The sequence below is a fragment of the Corvus cornix genome, chromosome 5 (assembly GCF_000738735.6).
Source record: "Corvus cornix cornix isolate S_Up_H32 chromosome 5, ASM73873v5, whole genome shotgun sequence".
Classification (NCBI taxonomy): domain Eukaryota; kingdom Metazoa; phylum Chordata; class Aves; order Passeriformes; family Corvidae; genus Corvus; species Corvus cornix.
In genome coordinates this window covers 56,020,969-56,035,961 of record NC_046335.1, presented here as the reverse complement: position 1 = coordinate 56,035,961, position 14,993 = coordinate 56,020,969, and the positions used below count along the sequence as shown (strand labels likewise).

Sequence of the window (14,993 nt, the reverse complement as noted above, 5' to 3'; positions counted from 1 at the left end):
AGGTTAACACATCATGATTCCAAACAGCACATTGTCATTTTTTTCTGTAGACCCAAAGAATTAACAAAATCATTCCTGTTAAGAGATGCTCTGTTGGAAATTCTTGAAGTTCGCCAGCTCAGTGAGGTTCTTTGACAGCTTTTCAGGTTGTATTTCATTCTGTTCCTGACAAATGAATAGCAGTAGGAATAAGCAATTCTAGCCAACATAAAATGCCCAAACATTTAAAGTGAGTGACCTGTTTTTTCTAAAGTTGTAGTGTTTTATGGGGAAGTTCTCTGGACACACACATTGTTAAAAAACTCCTAGCAAGAATGTAATAACTATGGATGGGGTTCATAAGGGTTGGTTTCCTGTCAAGTCTTGACATATCCAGCAGAGTAAGACATTCAGCTATAGATTTCTTGAGATTCTGTTGACAATAACAACAATGGAAAAATGTACCAAGGAATCCTCCCTCTACAGATGGAAAGTGTTTGAGTGAGTTCTGCAAGGTACAGAAAGCTTAACCCTGAAATTCTGTGTACAAGAAGGATACAGACAAAAACCATCTTACCTGGACAGCAGTGGTCAGCCCATACCTCATATGGAGAGCAGATGTCCTCATGAGGCAAAGAGTTAAAAAATGTGTTACAAATCATGTCACCATGACTGCCTCTCGTCTTCAGAGAGGCCAAGAGCAGATGTGCTTGCCCTCCTGCATGGCCTGTGGTTCCTACATGGCACATGAGTGATGGAAGCTTGCAGAGCTGATTACTGGTGGTGCTGTGAAGACTTCTGTGCTCCCTGATCAGCATCCAATGCACCTGATGAGTATAAAAGTGTGCCTTCACCAGCATTCCTACAAGATGTGTGTGCTCATGAGAGACTCCTGAAATATATGTGTGTAAAAATGTGTTCCTTGTGTGTATCCCAACAAGCTTCTTGTGTTTTCTTTGCAGGGACACATTGATAGTCACGTGTACCAACAGTGCCACAAGTATATTTGCAGGCTTTGTCATCTTCTCAGTTATTGGCTTCATGGCAAATGAACTCAAAGTGAATATTGAAGCTGTGGCAGACCAAGGTAGAGCTCACTGGCATTTCATTGCTTAGGCAGGCACCCTGTGGCACTTCCAGCTCTGTTATTAATGCTAACATTGATGTTGGAGGTGGGAATGATGGCTTCAGACTGGTGTGGATCAGTAAATCACATGTGGGCATTTCTGTACAGGAGAAGGTACCCTGGGAAGTGAAGATTTTAGTTAAAGGCTCTTAATCACTTGTTTGGTAAGAGAAGGAAGGAGGTTGAGACTCATTTAACTCATTGTGTAAATGGCTGATGGAGGGTAGGGTGGGATGGTTCCTTCACATAGTCTAAGGGATTATTGGTTTTCTCATTTGTCTCTGATGCTATTTGTCAAATCCTCTTCAAGGTAAAAGTTATCTCTGGTGGTGGCAATTTTGGATGAGAGGAGGGTGGGAGAAATCTGGTATGAGGGGTGGATTGTGCTTCTGAACTGTGGGGAGCAAGGAGATGTCTCCATGGAGGAGTAAAACATTTCTGAAGAGCTGATTAGAATCTTGGGTAGTGAAGAGAGAAGGTCATTAGTGGGGATATGAAAGGTCTTAATTGGTAGAGCTGAGCACCCCTATGCCAACTAAACCATACCTCTAAGTGCCAGTCATTGCTTGAGCAACTCCAGGGGTGAGGACTCTACCAGCTCCCTGGGCAGCCCACTCCAAAGTTTAAACATCCATTCAGTGAATAAATTCTTCCTGATTTCCAGCCTGAACCTCTCCTGGTGCAGCTTGAGGCTGTGTCCTCTTGTCCTGTCCCTTGTTCCCTGGGAGCAGAGCCCGACTCCACCTGGCTGCACCCTCTTCTCAGGGAGTTGTAGGAGCTTTTAGGAGTAATGTTTACATCAATATTTTTATTTTAGACTCCACCTCCATTCTGGAACAAACAGCACAAGCAGCCCCAAAATCTAAACCCCACTGCACTCACCAAAATTATTTGTAAGGAGTTAGAGCCGAAGATGCTGTGCTTGAGTGGAGCTGCAGTGGAAGCTTCAAGGAGATGGAGAGAGGTGGGATGAGGGATGTGACTGTCAGGGATGATGGAGGGAGCACTTGGCTCAGCTGGTACATCTCTCGTCCTCAGCACAGGAGGTCAAAAACCCTTCTCTGCTGAGTGCTTACTGGTGGTCTTGGAGTCAGCAGCTAGTGCCAGGCTGGAGCTCTCTGCTCCCAGCTGTTCCAGGGGTGTGGAAACAGCTGTGAGTGCACTTGTCAGAGCCTGTTCAGACCACCCAAAATTATTTCACGAGGGTGAGGCTTTGCTGCACTCCGTGACAGAGGGAAACAAAATTTAGTGAAGTAATAGGAGATGAATTTGCAATACGAAGAGAGTGAAGATTAAGGATAATTTTGGACTGAGGCAGTGTGTTGCATAACCATAGTTAAAAAGCAGACTCAAGAATTGGTGACAAGAACCAGTTCTTGCCATTGCCTCATTTTAATTTTAATTCTAAAGTTGTATTTCTTTCCTCAGCAAAGGAGAAAAAAGCAAAAATGATGATGAAACATAATCTCCCTTCAAGTTTTCAAAACCTTGAATGAAAATGTTAATGGAAATAAGAAGGGGCTTTTCCCTTTTTCCCTTTTTTTTTTTTTCTCCTAAAATATTAATCTGAAAAACATAGAATGTTTTTTTTTGTTTAGAATCTTCATTTCAGGAAAACCTCATCTATCTGATGAACAATTAAAACACCATGGAGGGAAAGACAGAACAATCTCTTTTTTTTCTACTCTCTGATTAAGAACATAGTGCAGTTGAAAAATGTTAGTAATTTAAAATGAAAGTTCATTTGAACTTTAAAATTTTAACACATATAAAATATGTGGAGTTTTCCGGGCTTTAATAGACTTTTATAAAGAGTTCATACTAACCTAAGTCTCCAAAGATGGAAAGGATGGGAGTCAACCTCCCTGTGACTGCTGTCCTGTGGTTGGATGCTACCAGGCATGTGTTATCTAGGAGAGTTATGAGGGGCTGACATGGAGATGTGTGCATTTTCACATTCCATAATTTGACTTTTCCTAAAAGAGTGATTAATGGGAACTCATTACTCTGAGACTTAATTAAACTTCTATATGCAGGCAGCAAGTGTAAACAGAGCCCCTATCTCCAATTGTCAAGAAAAAAATCTTTAATCAAGAGATTAAAGAGGTGTTTGTAAATAAAATAGTAGTTCTACATGCAAAAAGTAATGTTTTTTGCAGCACATTTTAAAGGCAGCAGCACTTACTGAGTGTTTTTTTACTGTGTTTTAACTCCTATATTTGACTTTTGTTTAGAAGAAACCCCAAGCACTTCACAAGTTGCCCAAGGAGATGATTTTTATGCTGCTGAAACTGTATTTTTCTCAGTACATGAGCAAGCAGGAGTTTTCTCTTGAACAGAAGCAGCATGTGCAGCTGGAGGAACTGGGCTGGCTACAATGATCTAAATTGAAATGTCCAGGACAGAGTGAGTGGGGAGCCCATTCTCTTGGCATGAGGGCAACGTGGCTCTCATTTGTATCTCACCTAGCAGGAGGCATCTTTCGGAGTGCTTGGAGTGGGCGTTCCTATAGCTGGGATAAGTAGAGAAGTGGTGCCACCTACTGTAATGCTGCCACCACAGCCCTGCAGCCTTCGCTCCCAGGCAAATCCAAGCACTTAGAAAAATACATTTCCTTTAAAGCAAATAGAAATTAAAGGCCAATACATCAAACAACAGCAACAAAACAATGGAAAATTCCTGATTTAGGCTTTAAAAGAGTCCATCTCCTTATTTCTGGTGCTCTGCATTATTTCAGGTTTTCCTGTGGATTTGTTTAGAATCACAGCAGTTATTACCTTCTGTCTGGTGTCAGGTCTGGGCATCTTTTATATTCTCTCCTCATTTAACAGTGAAGCAATGAGTTGAAGAAGAGTATTTGCATTTCCATTCATCCTTGTAGCACTGAGGTGTGGGTGTTTGCCATGGGTTGCTAATTGGCAGGGAAGTGGCAGGAATTTGATCACAGAGCAGGACAGAAACATGGCTGCAGTGCGCAATTCTTGCTAATTTTTTTTGGTTTTAACTTGGATCAGTGTGTTGGTATACTGGTTGAATGTGTGTTCTGCTTGGAAAGTTGGAGTAAATAAGTGATTTGAAATTTGCAGTGTAAATAGAAATTAATCCGGTAAGGCTCAACTCTGTAATGGTTAAGCCTTTCTGTAAATAAGAAATATCGAATCTGATAGCCTTTATTTTTCTTATTTCCAGGTCCTGGGATTGCTTTTGTGGTTTATCCAGAAGCCTTAACTAGGCTGCCCCTCTCTCCCTTCTGGGCTATAATATTCTTTTTGATGCTTCTAACCCTTGGATTAGACACTATGGTAAACTGCTTTTATGTCCCATTCTTTTCCTTTTGATTTCCCTATGTATTTGTTTGGAGGACCATGCAATTAATTGCTATTTCCCATGTGGGCAGTGAGTCATGAAAAAAGAGGAATGAAGTAAGGCCATCAATGCTGAAATAATTTTTGCAGAGCTTTGGCACTGCCATCCGAGCATTTAACATCTAGGATTCGAAATACTCTCTCCTATCATTTAATATCCAGCTCGACCACTTTGTGTGCACTGAAATGAACCCTTTATTTTGTCTTTCAGTTCGCCACCATCGAGACTATCGTGACCTCTGTGTCAGATGAGTTCCCCAAGTACTTACGCACGCACAAGGCACTGTTCACTCTCGGGTGCTGCGTGTCCTTCTTCATCATGGGATTTCCTATGATCACTCAGGTAATGACACAGTCTTTGAGCATCACTGTCTGTCCCCAGTCCCCCTCTGGTGGCTGCTTTCCTCCTGCACAAGCTGCAAAAGCTTTAGCTGAGTTCTGCCACATGGTGTGTCTGAAAACTCTTTTTCTAAAACTTTTTAAATGCATGTTTCGACTGAGATATTCTTAAAAGACTTTGCTGTTCAAATCTTTCTGAGAATCAGGACTTTAAAATTTTGTCTATTCAAACATCTCCAAAATAGTAATATAAATTAAGTATTCAACCCACACTGACAGGGGCAGGGGTAGACTGGATATTAGGAAGAAATTCTTCCCTGTGAGGGTGATGAGGCTGTGGCACAGGTTTCCCAGAGAAGCTGTGGCTGCCCCATCCCTGGAATCATCCAAGGCCAGGTTGGATGGGACTCTGAGTAACTTGGGATAGTGCGAGGTGTCCCTGCCCATGGCAGGAGGGTTGGAACAAAATAATCTTTAATGTTCCTTCCAACCCAACCCAGTCTGTGAATTAAGGAAAAAACCCCAAAAATTTGAATATCATATAAACATCCACACCTGTTTTGAGTGCCTTTCCTTTGGGATTAGCCATGCTATGATGGTCTTGGCAAACTGCAGACTTAACACTGGAATTCCCATCTACCAGCTATAATTCAGTATCTTCTCTCCACTAATACCTCCAGCATTTTAAACTCTCAGCAGTTTCAAGATGAGATACTAAAAATCTTAATATTTTATCCATCCTTTCACCCTTTTTTTCTTTCTTTTCTTCCCTCTTACCTCATCACTACCAGCCCAACTTTCCTGTTCTAAAGCCCAGGATGCATTCAGTCGTTTATTCACTCGAATTATGCTGCTTAAGTCTGCCATGAAGACAGGATATTAAGTCCTTTCCAAACAGATGAACTGGACTCATTATTATGGTAGTTCTGCTTTCAATGGTGATTTTGCTTTTGATGTAGTATTATGTGGTTGGAGACACTGCAGGTGGAAGGTCTGATCACATTTCAGTCCTTAATCTTAAAGGATTGAATTCAAAGTCTTCCCAAGCTGTCCTAGCTACCAGAATCAGGTGTACCTCTGCTTTTTTCTTGTTGGATTTGATATTCATTCAGCCAGGAAGAAGAAGCTACAGTGCAACATGACTTTGTGTCCAGTTGATGTTTGGATGCTTACTTGGGTCCTGTTCCTCTTCACTCTGACTGCCTCAATGCCACAAGTAATCTTTTATCTTTCTTTCCTCAGGGTGGAATGTATATGTTACAGCTTGTGGACACTTATGCAGCCTCTTACTCTCTTGTCATTATTGCCATCTTTGAGCTTGTTGGAGTTTCCTATATCTATGGTAAGAAAAAATATTGTTACTGGACAGCCTATACCAAAGCAACATTTTAACATATGATAAAGTGAAATTCTTAAGGAAAGAAGTAGTTTTTCTTTGTAATAAAAAGGCTCAAAATTCTCTTATTTTGGACATAAACATGATAGGACTTCAGGATACCTTTAAATGCATGTATTCAAAAGACTTTCATACCGTCTCAAGACATTTTCCACCAATAGCTCAAAGATATGAGTATGAGAACAGACCAAACATTTGGTGACACTTTTCCAGGGGTGCTTTTGTTCTTCAACAGTTTTAGGGACAGAGACCTCCTGAGCCAATAGAGGTATTTTTGCATTTTCGGTGGGTGACCCTGGCTGGATGCCAGGCACTCACCAGAGCTGCTCTATCACTGCCTTCTGCAACTGGACAGGGGAGAGAAAATATAACAAATGTTCATGGGTTGAGATAAGGACTGGGACAGATCACTCAACAAACACTGTCATGGGCAAAACAGACTCAGCTTGGGGATACTAATTGCATTTATTGCTAAGAAAAACAGAGCAGGATAATGAGATATAAAATAAACCTTAAAAACACCTTACCACCACCCCTCCCTCCTTCCCAGCTCTTTCTCCTCCCCACAGAAGTGCAGGGAGATGGGGAATGAGGGTAATAGTCAGTTCATCACAGGTTGTTCCTGCCGCTGCTCAGGAGAGGAGTCCTGTCCCTGATCCAGTGTGGGGTACCTCCCATGGGAGACAGTTCTCCATGAACTTCTCTTATATGAGTCCATTTCATGAGCAACAGTAGTCCATGAATGTCTGTAATGTGGGTCACTCTTCCATGGGGTGCAGTCCTTCAAGGACAGCCCGCTGCAGTGTGAGTCCCTCACAGGGTGACAAGTCCTACCACGAAACCTGCTCCAGTGTGAACTCCTCTTTCCACAGGTCTCCAGCTCCCTGTCAGGACCCTGCTCCAGCACAGATTTCCCACAGGTTCGGAGCCCTCTTTTGAGCATCCACCTGCCCTGGTGTGGGCTCCTCCATGGGCTGCAGGTGGATCTGTGCATTCCTGTGGCCCTCCATGGGCTGCAGGGACACAGCTGCCTCACCACGGGCTGCAGGGGAATCTCAGCTCCAGCACCTGGAGCAGCTCCTGCCCCTCCTTCTTCACTGACCTGGGTGTCTGCAGGGCTGTTCCCCTCCCATACTCTCACTCCTCTCTTCTCTGCTGGAATAACACCCGTGCAATAAATTTTTTGTCCTTTTAAAATCCGTTATCAGAAATGTTGCTATCATTCCTGATTGGTCTGTCCTGGAGCCTCCAGGGATTGCCTCTGCCAGACATGGGGGAAGCTTTTACAGCTTCTTAGAGAAGCCACTCCTGTAGCCCCACTGCTACCAAAACTTGTCCCTGCAAACCCAACACAGCATTTAAAAACTTTTGAAGGCCCTTTTTTCCATGTACACATCCAACCTTCCCTTTTTCCTATTAGTCCATAACATAGACTCAAGACTCTGCAGCTACTTGGAATGATTAATTATCCACAGGGGTAACACCAGTTATATTGACCCATGCTGATGTACATTAAACTGTGAGGAAGTTCCTCAGTTAGTATAGAATAGTGCAATTGCCACAAAGCTGCTGTAGTTACAACTGATACCAGCCAGTGATGTGCTTCCAAACTTGCCCAAAGTGTTTTCAGGAGACTGATTCTTGGAAATGAGAAGATCTTCCCACATACCAGATGATTAACTTCTGGCTGGAGTGTGAGGCTTTTTCTGCTATTGCTGTGGACAGGAATGAATTATATAGCTTAATCAGCTAGGCATAAATATCCAAGATGTTCTGCTGAAGGTGCTTGTGTAGCCACATGACCTTGGATTCTGGTGCTTTTCATTGAATACTTGTATCTGCCTGTGTTGTGGAGTCCACTCTGTAACATGAGTGCTTTAAAATATAGTACAGGTTTCAAATCATGCAGAATTCAGTGCTCTTGCTTGAGAAATAAATGTTATAAACAGGACAGGGAATCAACCATTCCTTGTCCTCTCACATTTCATGGAAATTCAGCAGTGTATTTTACCTCCACTGACATCCAATTCAGTGAGTATGGCTGAGAGATTGACTGGTAAGCCAGACATGACCTAGTGAGGAAATGTTACAGAATATGATGGAAAAAATCAAAATACAGAGAGAAAAGTTGATTTAGGCCAGTTGTGTTTTGGTTGATCAAAATTCTTGGCTATTTTTTATGTCCCTGAAATGTAAGTAATTCAATTACAGTTGGTTTAGAAGTGACATGAAATGCAGCTTCTCTAAAATCAATACAATTTCATAAGAGGTGATGAGTGGGGAGGCTTAAGAAGAGTTTAAGGGTTTGTTGGGGATTTTTTTGCCTTCCTTCTCCTCACTTTGCTGACAGCATGCCTGAACAACGCTGTACTAGATGTTTTCACTGACCACTCACATGGTCAGTGCCAAAGATTGCCCCCTTTAAAACCATTACCATCAGTGTGCAAAATAAATATTTTGTGTTTAAAATATTTTTAATATTTTAAAAACTACTTAAATCTGTAAAATTTCTTTGCTCTGCATGATTTTAAATAAGGATGAAGGTAAATAGGGAGAAAATACTGGCTCTGTTCCTCCTCTGAACACTGTGTGGCAGAAGCGCTGCAAACCAGCCTTTGTGGAATGACACTAGCTTTGGAAGAAAAAACTGCTCTGGCCAGTGTCTGCTTTCCCCAGCAATTCCAGTATCTCTTAAAACATTAACATTTAAGAAAAACATAAAATAATACAGAAATAATAATAGCTCTGCAAAGGAAGGACCTGAATAGAGGAGAAGGCTTTTCAAAATTTAGCTATTACTTTAGTGTAATCAGATGTGGAAAAGATTTGACAAATTACAAATCATTCTTTTTATGCTTTCTGTACAATTGATTGTTCATCAACAGCTGTTGGTAAAGCCTTTGCTATAATCTATTTCAAAGACTGTTCCCTGGAATTAAACTTTTGCTAGAATAAGGAGCTTCCAATCTTTCAAATGAAAAAGGAAAGGCTTACTTTAAAATCATTACCTGTTTGACTAATATACCAGAGCTACTTTTACTGTGTTAAAGCTACTTTTGTAAGGACTGTTCATAAAAATACATCTTGTGCATTTGTGATTTGTGTGTTGTAAATATAAGTGAGGCTGCTGCTCTGGTTATATTCCTTCAAGCAGCGCTTAAAATTAGCATAATATATTTTCAAGGTTGGACAACTGCTGTTTGACACTCCACTGACACCTTTCTCTGTGTACTTGTACTCTTCTTGGCAGGCAGGTTGGCACAACAGTGGCAGGCACTTTTATGATGAAATAAATTTGTCTTTAGTTCTTGTTACACGTTCTGCTTGCTGAGCTTGCTGAGATTTTTAAATGAAAAAGAGACACATGTGGTTATTTCCTCGTAATCACTTATTTTTCAGTAGAGTCAGTGCTCCATAATCCAGTCAAATGCACCTTTTTATTTCACATGCTGTCTTAGATGTTTATTCTCCAGTTGTTTAGATTATGATGAAGGATTAGTAAAGAACAGCTTAGAGGTGGGGATATTAATTTAATCATCAGCATAATTCCCACTGTTGCATTTTGTAGCATGAAGCTAAAGACAAAAATTCCTCTGTTTGAGTGAAACACTGCTGGAAACTGAAAATATATGATGATAACTTTGTTCATGCTCCTTCCAGATCTGTTTTTTGACAGTTTGTTTTCGGGAAAGTTCATTGTCAGAGTGAGTGGTAACTGCTGCTGTCTATTTGTAGAAAACATTAGTAATTTTGAACATTCTACCTGTGGCAGAATGGTGAAGTAATTGTCTGGCTAGGTTTGCAGTCTCCTTTTTAATGGATTTTATATCTCAGCACTTATGAATACATCATTCTACTTTGGAGAGGGAAAAATCATATATGGAATATCATGTGTTGTTTATTTCCCTAAGTTATTCAGCAGGCCTGACTGATGTAAGAGGGAGACCAGATTTACTAAGATCTGGAAAAAAAAAAAAATTGGTGTACTGTTAATGAAAATATCCTTTGCGTCTTTCTGTGGAACTTTTGCTGGAAAGAGATAAGTAGTGTGTAATCCCTTTGTCTGTTTACATGCATTTGACTCTTAAATTGCTAATATTTATGAGTGCTTTAAACTGTGAATATTTACTGACCATTCCAGAAAGGAACTAGTTTTTAAAATTGCAGTTTCAAACAAATCTGTGCAGGTTTACATGAAGGTGGCATGAATTTTGGAGGCAGAAACCCCTGGTAATTATCCAGTTAGGTATCCCTCCCTTACAGCAGCAAGTGTGGCTGAAGTAGACACTTTAAACAAGATTTAAACTTCGTGGAAATACCCATCAACCTGTACTTTGTGCTGCTGCAATTAGTTTAAGACCAGCTTTGTTCCCAGCACAGAACAGGGCTGGCTGCTGTGTGAGCATCTCCCCTGAGCTCACTGCAGGTGCTGCACAGGTAAATAAAACACAGAGAAAAATCTTTCAGTTGCAGCAAAAATCTCCTTTCAGGTCCATCACACAATGACCTTGGAGGTTACATTTTGTCCAGACATACAAACTTCTATTACAAAATTGAGATGGACCCAATGAGTCAGACTGGTGCTGAAGTACAGTGATTCCATGAGTCATAAAAATTACATGTATTTTACAGAGAGGAGGCTTTCTGAAGAAGAACACTTGTGGTAGTCAGTAGAAAAGAGAAAAAGAGGGAAAGAAATTACAGTTACAGAAGAAAAATGTGACCTCTGAGTCACCTTGGCTCAGTTTTCTGAGCTTACATTCACTGCAGGTTTTAAATTTTCCCCTTCCCTAAATACAGTACTTGCAGTACCTTTTTCCTGTTTAATTTCTCTAATTTTCTTCTCTATTCCTTATCATAACATGGTTCTTTAGCTTTTCTCTCACAGCCTGAGCTGGCTTACTGTGTGCTCACCCCCTGGGCTGGGCCTTCACGGCTGCCAAACACCCAGCCCTGCTCCTTCCTTCAAGGTGCATCAGAAGGCACTGGATGATGAACCAGTGCTATTCTTTTACCTTCTTAATTCTTTCAACAATCAGGTGGATAGATTTATTTCTCCTTGATATCAACAGGAAGGCTCCCAAATTAGGTGGATCAAGCCTGGGGACTATCCCTTCTTATACTCAGCAGCTGCAGCGGCTGACTCTATACAATAAGAAATAAAGTAGTTTATTACTTTTGTTCCAAGTATTTCTTCCCTTACTCAACACCTTTTCTCCAGTATTGAAGCTTTTCCCACATCATGCAAGTTGGACAGAATGCTGCAGAATAATACTTTGCAAAATTTAGATAAAATTGGCCCAATTTGTTAACATTTGCGTGACAGATCAGCTCAGACCTCTCTCTTCTCATTACAATTAGAAAAGCTGGAATCAATTTTAGTTTTGTTTTTATGATTTTTGGATAAATTACTAATAACCAACAGGGAATAGCAGCTCCTGACCAACACACCTTTTCCTGTCACATGGCATGGCCAGGGAAGGAGCTGCAGAGTGGCAGGAATACCATTTTCCAGTCTTGCATGTTTTATTAACTCAAGTAACTCTATAGATGCAATCAATGCAATAATCTGAAGAACTAACACATCAGTTGATCTTTTTTGTTCAGACAACATTGAATATAATTTAAAATACTTACAGGTGTTCTCTAGCAATTTTAAATATCACTTATGTATCAGGTGAAAAATAACAGGACATCACCAGTTTCAGTGCTAAGGCGTACAGCTGTAATCCAGTCATGTAGCAAGTACAGAGAAGCTGAAATATTGCCTGTGCTGAAGCAGGTATACAGATATTAATAAGGCTGATCTTCACAGGGAAATAAAACAAATAAAACAAATTGACAAATAATTGCAGATGCCCAGAACATATTATTAATGCTTTTACACAGAACACACTAAACATCTAATCTCAATGTAAAAGCTCAATTACTTTAATCCTTAAGAAGGAAATATTTTATTGGAATGGTTCCCACCCTATCAGTCTCATTTTTTACTGTGTAGTTAGATCCTCCATGGAAGTTTTCAACCAAAAAGTCAGAGTTTGTTTTTGTTGTTAGACACAATTTTGTAGTAGACACAAGGGAGGGCACTGGAGCTCTGTTGCAGACTGCAGCTGGTTTCTTTCACACCTAATTGCTTTTCCATTTGCCGTTTACAGGATTGCAAAGATTTTGTGAAGATATAGAAATGATGATTGGATTCCAGCCAAGTAAATTCTGGAGAGTCTGTTGGGCATTTGTGACCCCAACTATTTTAACAGTAAGCAAAAAAAAAAAAAAAAAAAAAAAAAAAAAAAAAAAAAAAAAAAAAAAAATTAATGTCTTCTCCAAAGAGTTTTGTTGTTATATGTTCATTATTGTTCATATGGTGATTAGTAGCTAGAACTTGGATGCAGATACTTAAACACAATGCATGTGTTCTTGCCATGGGTATGTAGTAGAAACAGTGTAAATAATGGTGGTTTTGGTGGAGAGGGATGGCGAGTCTACCAGGAAAATGGTGGCCTTTTCCTGGCCATGCAAAATGCTGCTATGGCACACCACTGCACAGCAGCATTATGGATTATTTTATTTTTATATGTATATATATTTATGTGCACGTGTATGTGAGTGATATTTATGTATGCACAGGGAAAAGACATGATCCTCCTGTCTGCTGTCAGATTGAGCTAGGGAAAAAAACATTTTGTTGACACATAAACTGATGTGAGAGGGATGCTTTGGAAAGGCTAAGGTGGAAACGCGGGCGAATAAGAGGGAAAGACAGGAGGAGCGGGACTCTCCCGTCCCCAAATCCCCGGGCCCCGGGAGGTGGCGCTGCGGGCCCGCGCCGCGTCCAGGGGGAAGAAAAAGAGCCCTGAAATGCAAAAACTGAGCGTGTTTGGTTTATTTTTGTTATTTTTCCTATCTCTCTTTCATTTTCATTTCCTCCCCAACACCTTCCTTCGAATTTACTTAGTATTTACTTCACGTTTAGGTCTCAATTTAATAAAAAAAAGTCACAGTCTCAATTTCACCATTGCTATGAAAGTTTTTTCAAGTCCAGGGGTCCAAATCCAGTAACTGTATCTACATTTGCTATCTAGGTTTCTAACACAGTGCTTCCCTCACATTTTAACTGAAGTGCAGATAAAATCTGCAATCACATATAATTTTTTTGACGCAAGAATGAAATAATAATTCCAGCCATTTCAAAAGCTTTCACCTTCACAAATCAGCACAAAACAACAGAGCCTTCTTTCCCCAGTATTTTCTGTCTGAGAGCACGTACCTCCACTTGGATGTCCTCAAGCCTGAACCACAGGTGCAGCAAGATTCTGTATTTGTGTAGAGTTTTAAATACTCATCATTTCACAGCTAAATAGTTCCTACATGTCACACAATCACAGAATGGTTGGGGTTGGAAGGGACCTTAAAGCTCATCTCATTCCACTCCCCTGCCATGGGCAGGGACAGCTTCCACTAGACCAGGTTGCTCAGGGCCCCATCCAACCTGGCCTTGAACGCTTCCAGGGATGGGGCAGCCACAGCTCCTCTGGGTGAGTATTTTTAGTGGTTTAGGTACAAGATAAGAAAAGTTTCTGGAATTTCTGAAAAGACACACATTTTGAAACAGTAAGTATGAGCTCAGCTGGTGGGTGGAGAAGCAAAGCAGTGACTCTCCAGTCCTTTGCAGTCACTCCTTCCAGAGAAGGTATATTTCAGGTCATGTGCTGGGAAGTTCCTGTGTGTGCTGTTCTTTAGTGAAGTGTAAGCTTTGGCAAATCTTTCTATTCCTGGAGGGGGAAGAAAAAGGCACTGGATGAAGTTAACAACTTCTTTTCAGTATTGCTAATTCAGGAATGAGGACATTTATTTCTGAAAACTGGAAAAGGTTTAGTTTTCGCAGACAGGAATACCTGTGTGAAGGGACCAATGAGTTTTGGTGGGCTCAATAAAATCCTGACTTGTGAAGAAACGAAATTTTCTATGGTGAGAATAATTTCTCCAATGGGTAAAATGAAGTTAGTCTACTTTTCTCACGTAGATTTTCTTTATCAATTGTCTTCACTGCACTACAGTATTGCCGTGTGGGAAAACCAGGTAGATCTGTCTTAACTAACTGCTGTTTGGTTGTGGCAATGTATGGCTATAGTTTGCAAATCACTCTAAAAAAGTTTGAAGACATAGTCCAGTTTGTAGTGTTAGGATGACATCAGTGGTATTTCTCTTCTCTTGGTGACCTTGTTAAAAATGAAGGCATGTGCACATGGGATTTTTTAGCTCCTTTTTTTTTTTTTCAGTGGTTATTTTCAAGATGCTGCCTTAGATCCTGTTTTACGCTTCTGAAGGGAATTGTAAGGCTTTTCTGCAAATTGCTCAGATCCTTTATTAATCAGACTTGTGCTCGTAGCTACTGTCAGTAATCACAACCAGGGAATAGGAAATTATGTTGTTTGTTAAAGAAAACAAATTTGAACTGACCGTGTTTACTCTCTAAACTTGCATGTTCTGTTGTTGTTCCCTCCAAATGCAATATTTAGTGAGCTTACAGTGAGAAATAAATTGACACTGATCAGTCATAATTCAATTTTTATGCAATGGAAACAGACAAAGCAAAACCAAGCAATGAATTCTTTTCTATTATTGCCTCTGTAAAGCTAATATTTGATACATTTGGATAGCCTAATATTAGACTTTCATTAGACTCCACATCTCTGGAACTAAAGCTGATCATTTTTGTATGTGCCTTCACCTAGTTATAGTTCTATAAATCTTCTGTGTGCAATTATTGCAAGCACAGGCATTT

General features: G+C 40.4%; 1 protein-coding gene across 2 annotated transcripts in view; it reads left to right on the top strand.

Moving 5' to 3' along the window:
- SLC6A5 (solute carrier family 6 member 5) overlaps positions 1 to 14,993 on the top strand; it is a 33,872-nt gene that overhangs the window by 10,936 nt on the left and 7,943 nt on the right. For both annotated transcript variants that reach the window (XM_010412651.4, XM_019293745.3), the window contains exons 10-14: positions 942 to 1,066; positions 4,295 to 4,407; positions 4,682 to 4,813; positions 6,052 to 6,151; positions 12,364 to 12,464. In XM_010412651.4, coding sequence (XP_010410953.3) covers positions 942 to 1,066; positions 4,295 to 4,407; positions 4,682 to 4,813; positions 6,052 to 6,151; positions 12,364 to 12,464 — 571 coding nt within the window. The remainder of the gene's footprint in view (positions 1 to 941; positions 1,067 to 4,294; positions 4,408 to 4,681; positions 4,814 to 6,051; positions 6,152 to 12,363; positions 12,465 to 14,993) is intronic.